Raw genomic sequence first — 5,791 nt, 5'->3', positions numbered from 1 at the left:
TACTCTTTTCCCTTCTTATGGGAAATAAAGACATTACATTCTTTATTATCCTATGCCTTTCTTTTTCTTTCATTTTTTCGGAAATTATTCGTGTGCGGTTGAGATCTAATCAGACGGACATCAATGCATTTGAGGTACGAAAGATATTTTTTTTTTTTTTGGTAAGAACTAGAAAGGATATTTTGAGGCGGTTAAAAATGTAATATACATAATTTATGTAAAGGTAGTCGGTAAAGTCCTTTATAGGGGAACGCAGCTCCTAGTCCGTACAGCCAGGCTGCTGAGCGGGCACTAAACATACACCGCTTGACACGTGGATATACCTTTGTTTTGGTCCGATCCACTCGATTTACACGATAAATTGGACGATATATCGGCAACCTTGAGGTTCGTTTCGATTTTGGATTTTGCGGTTGTTTGGGCATAGTTGTACGTCACCGTTTTGTTAGGACACATTATATGGGGTCGGGATTACAAAATTGGGATATAAAGCAGTGCTCGTAGAATTGTTAAAACGTTATGCAGTAAATGAAGTATTACTCTATAAATTTGCCCGCGAGGCTTCGTACCTAAAATTAGGGATGCACAAAAATATCGAAAAAACGAGTTTCGAACCAAATCAAACAGATTTGAGTTTCGAACAAAATCAAACTGACCAAATTGATTTAGTCTAGGTTTTTTTTCCGGTTATTAAATCAAACTAAACCTAAGTGAGCGGTTCGGTTTTCAATATTAAAAATTTCAATTTAACTAAATTACTATTTATAATATATATTAATTGATTTATATATGGTTTTAATACCTATTATAGAGTAAACCAAACCCCTATTATAGTTTATAACTTTATTAACTTTAGGCTAAAGTTTAATTTAGACACTAAACTTTAAGGGGTATTTCAACTGCATCTATCATTTACAAAATCATTTAAAAACATTCTCCATCTAAAATTTAAATTAAAAAAATGAATTTTTCTTTTTCTTTTTCTTTTTTACCCTTTCCACCCACCCACCCCCACCACAACCCGCCGGACTCTCTCATTCCACTTACCCGAGTCTTTCTTTTTTTTCTCTCTCATTTTTCTTATTCTTCCCCATGTCTCCATTCTCTCTCGAGTGACTTCGCACAGTCCAGCTGTGACCAGGCCAACTCCGGCCAAGCCCAGCCAGCGCAGCACTACCAGCCACCAGCCCATAGCTAGGGATGGACACGGGTCGGGTTGGGTCGGGTTTAGGCATAAACCGCAGACTGAACCAATCCCTACGGTTTCCTATTTTCACAACCCAAACCAACCCAATCAAACGATGGAAACCAAACCAATCCAAACCAACTGTGATCGGGTTGGTTTGGTCGGGTAGACGGGTTGGGCTTGGCCCATATAAACAAAAAAAATAAAGGACAAATTTGAGGCCCAAAAGACAAAGAGTAAAAACAATTACAAGTTCATCCTGAAATTCATCCATAAAAACAATTCATACATACTTAAAAGTTCATCCATGATCCAAATCCACATTCCAAATAGTCTAATTGTCTAAGTTCCAACTTCCAAATAGTCTAATTTCAACTTAAAACTTAAAAAACATAAATAAATAACAGTCCAAGCATAAAAAAATAACAGTCTAACTGTCAAAGCATAAATAAAACATCAATTGGCAGCAAATAGCAACCCAGCCAGTCAGCATTTAGCAACTCCTTAATCCTCATTTCCTCATTCTTCATTCCTTTGTAGTCACTTCAATTGGCAGCAAACTTGGACCAAAACAATTCACAATTCACATCATCAATATCAACAACAAATCATAACATCACATCACCAAAATAAAGTCATATATACCTCTAATCAACGTCTTCCATATTCAGAACATTGCTTCCCAACTGTGTAACTTGAGAGGTCACTTCTACATATTTGGACAAAGAAAAATAAACATGAGAACTTAAAATAAATAATGAACACACTAAAATCAACAAAACAAATTCATGAATCATAACTACTAACATGTATACCTGCCTGTGTTGATTGTGTCCCTCCATGCAAAGTCTCAAAGAAAAGTAAGTCATCAAATGAGGGGGCTGTATACAAGTTTAATGCATCTGCATTAAGCCAATTTTGGCAACATACAAGAGCCTCCACTGTTTTAGGGTCCAAGGCACTCCTATAAGTATCCACAACACGCCCTCCAGTACTAAACGCGGACTCTGAAGCCACTAAGGAAGCCTGGACAGCAAACACATCTTTTGCCATATTTGCTAAACCAGGATATTTAGTCCTATTAGCCTTCCACCAAACCAACACATCAAACTTATCATCTTCCACATTTTCAGCAGGATCACACAAGTACCTATCCACCTCATTCTTAATCTCAACAACATCCTTCTCCTTTCTCATTTGTGAGAATCTTGCAAGCCTCTTAATCAAGAAGCCAGCTGGTTTTGGATCATTTGCAGGCATCATATTAAAAGATGACCTAACAGATTGTGAAGATTCTTCAACACTTGATCCTACTTCAGAGTTATAAAGTTTCCACATCCTAAAAAAGAGGTTCTTAATGCTAATTGTGAACTCCTCAGCCACATCAGCACCATATAAATCAGAAATGTTGTAATTTACATAATCAAGTTTATATCTTGGATCTAGAATTGTTGCAATAACTAGAATCTTGTTCACACTCTCAACCGACCCCCAATACTTGTCAAATTTCCTCTTCATGTTGGCTGCCATCTTACTCAAAAGAGGATCCCTACTTGTACTCAATGTATTCAATTCAGATTGAATTGAACACAACTCAGTAAAGGGCCAGTTGGATGTCACACACAATGTTCCACTAAATTTCTTGGTACAATCATAGAAAAATTCTAAAAACTTAACAAACACAGCAGAATTATCCCAATCAGCCCCTTGTGGGGGCCCTGCCCTTTTTCTCCCACCCTCATTTTCCTCAAAGTAGCTCACATAAGCATTGTCATCTTCTTCCAACCACTCAAATGCCTTTCGAAATTTGTTGGCAGCCTCTAACATTAAATAGGTGGAATTCCACCTTGTAGGCACATCTAAGACTACAAGCCCTTTGAACTCAATCTTTGAATGCTCAATTGCTTCTTTAAATTTTCTCAATCTCGCAGAGGATGACCTAACATATCTCACAGAATTGCGAATACAAGCAATTGAGTTTTGTAGTTCCTTCAACCCCTCAACCACAATCAAGTTAATGATGTGGGCACAACACCTAAGATGCAAAAACTCCCCAGCTAGCACACTTTTCCCCCAAGAATTAAGCCTACGCTTCAAATAGTTAACAGCCACATCATTTGATGATGCATTATCAACAGTGATAGTAAACACCTTATCTATACCCCAATCAATCAAGCATTTCTCAACAAGTTTCCCAATGGTGTCCCCCCTATGATTGGTGATAACACAAAAATTGAGAATTCTTTTGTGCAGATTGAAATCAGAATCAACAAAATGTGCTGTTAATACCATATAGTTAACATTTTGACATGATGTCCATGTGTCGGTTGTAAGGCTAACTCTTTGGGAATTGGCAGCCAACATACTCTTCAATTTTAGCATCTCATCTTCATACAAACACACCATATCTCTAGCTATTGTTCTCCTAGATGGTGGCACAAATTTAGGGCAAGCAATAGCACAAAAATACCTAAAACCATTACCTTCCACAAAGTTAAATGGTAACTCATCAGTTATTATCATCCTAACACAAGCTTTCCTACATTGCTCTTTGCTAAACCCTATGGCCTGCAAGTTGGTAACACCTCTATCATTTTTTTCAAAACTTAAAAGCTTTTGTCTCTTTTCTTCAATTTTTCCAGGAAACTTTGGGCATTGGTTTTTCAAATGGTGTTTCAAAGTGGAGGTGCCACATGTCTTAGGATTACATGCATAAGTCTTCTTACAATAATTACACATGCATCTAGGGTTATTAAGATCACCTCCCTGAATTTTTGTGAAGTGAGACCATACCTCGGATGGGGGTTTGGTAGGCTTCCTTTTGGTACTTGGTGCTGGAATTTGACTTGGGGTTTCACTTGGAACTTCAATAGCAGCAGTTGTGCCAGCTGATGATTGCACACCAGGACTGGGATTTGAATCCATCACTGGAGTTGAACTTGTAGCAGGGGTTGACAGTGGAGATGGTGAGCTAGCCTCCATGTTAATCTAGAAAAAACAAAGTTAACAAACCCTAAATGTTAATCCAGTAAACTAAAATTCGAAAATCAAAAGTTCAAAACCCTAAAACTAAAATCCGAAAATCAAAATTTCAAAACCCTAAAACTAAAATTCGAAAAGCAAAACTCTAACAGTCAAGCTTGTATACCTTCAATGTTGAAGAAATTGAAGCTGAAGAGTGGAGAATGGAGAAGGTGAGCAGAGATCGAGTGATTCGAGTCGCAACGGAGAGAGCAGAGGGCTTAAGAACCTTGCAATGGAGAGAGAAGAGGTCCTGAGAGTAGAGGCGAGCAAAGACGAGCAGAGGCGAGCAGAGACGAGCAGAGGCAGAGGCGAGCAGAGACGAGCAGAGGCGAGCGCGAGCAGAGATGAGCAGAGGCGAGCACTGAGCAGTGAGCAGAGGCGAGCACAACAGATGCTAGCACTAAGCAGATGCGAGCTGAGGGTAGGCTGGTAGCGACGGAGGCATAGAGAACTCAGAGAAGAAGAGACTGGAATGGCGGCTTGAGAAATGAGAAATCAGAAATGAGATTGAAAAATGAGAGTCAGAGAGAAACCTAACCCGATTTGGGCCTGTGGGCTGTGTCTTCTTTTGCCTTCTTGGTCTTGTGTTCGATTAATCATTTAATCATTCTCCTTACTTTCATTTGGAGCAAAAATGCAATAAGTATATGAGATCGGGTCGGGTCGGTTTGGAATGGTTATGTGAAGTTGTTACCCGTAGGCCAACCCATTAGAGATCGGATTGGTCGGGTTGAGCACCGACACCCCCAAAAAATGTGTTAAAAACCAACCCAATCCAACCCAATATGGTCGGGTTGGTCGGGTTGGAACGGTTATTGTCCACCCCTACCCATAGCTGCTCTTTCTCCCCCCGACCATCCCTTTCTTCCCTCTCTTTTCCCATGCGACTCCCTCCATGTGCACACCTCAGCCCAGCCAAGTTCGGCCATTTCCCGGCAGCCTAAGGCCATTAGCAAGTCCCCCTGGTGCAGACCATCCCCCCACGAGCTATAGTTGGGGACGGAAAATTGTTATGGGGGTGGGGTCAAGAGGATTGGACGGATAGAGGGAAGAGAAAGAGAGTGGGAGATGGAGGTAGAGAGGGGTAAAAAAGAAAAAGAGGAAGAAAAATTCATTTTTTCAATTTAGATTTTAGATGAAGTATGTTTTTTAATGATTTTGTAGATGATGGATGTAATTGAAATATCCCCTATAGTTGAGTGTCTAAATTAAACTTTAGCCTTAACTTATATAGTTTATAACTTTATATAGTTTATAGTTTATATGTTATAGGTTTAGTCTATAGTTCATAGTTTATATATACTATAAGATCAAATTGGGTAATTAAGCTTGGTTTTGGGATTGGATCACTTGTGAGTTGTGCCCAACTGTCAATTATAATTAAAAGAAATTTTATAAGGCTCAATATGTTTTTAAAAAGCCCATAAGAGTTTATAGCGGCTTACAAAGTCTCAATGTACCCCAATTTCTTAGTGTGTGAAAACAATTAAAGGGATAAATTTTTTGTGAAATTTTGAAAAAAAACTGGAAGACCGTATCAAGCTTTACCTAAGCAATTTGGGCAAATAAAGAGAGAGAAAA

At 38.8% G+C, this 5,791-nt stretch overlaps 1 protein-coding gene across 1 annotated transcript; it reads right to left on the bottom strand.

Annotated features, from left to right (window-relative positions):
* Nucleotides 1–1,833: 1,833 nt before the first annotated feature.
* Nucleotides 1,834–5,139, bottom strand: LOC147285233 (zinc finger BED domain-containing protein RICESLEEPER 2-like). Its single transcript, XM_086245782.1, has 4 exons — nt 5,116–5,139; nt 4,335–4,571; nt 2,002–4,174; nt 1,834–1,895 (listed from the first exon to the last, which is right to left on the bottom strand). The coding sequence occupies exons 1-4, from the start codon at nt 5,137–5,139 to the stop codon at nt 1,834–1,836; spliced, it is 2,496 nt and encodes an 831-aa protein (XP_086101908.1).
* Between the last annotated feature and the right edge of the window lie 652 nt (nt 5,140–5,791).

The sequence above is a fragment of the Dryas octopetala genome, chromosome 5 (assembly GCF_963921425.1).
Source record: "Dryas octopetala chromosome 5, drDryOcto1.1, whole genome shotgun sequence".
NCBI lineage: Eukaryota > Viridiplantae > Streptophyta > Magnoliopsida > Rosales > Rosaceae > Dryas > Dryas octopetala.
Note: the sequence above shows the minus strand (reverse complement) of the source record. Positions and strands in the feature narration are given on the sequence as shown.

What these genes read in the sequence shown, in the direction of transcription:
- LOC147285233 (XM_086245782.1), bottom strand. Translation starts at nt 5,139, where the DNA reads ATGGCCGAACTTGGCTGGGCTGAG. An exon ending in CAATTTCTTCAACATTGAAG is followed by an intron (nt 4,175 to 4,334) that starts GTATACAAGCTT and finishes TGTTTTTTCTAG; the next exon opens with ATTAACATGGAGGCTAGCTC. An exon ending in GACACAATCAACACAGGCAG is followed by an intron (nt 1,896 to 2,001) that starts GTATACATGTTA and finishes CCAAATATGTAG; the next exon opens with AAGTGACCTCTCAAGTTACA.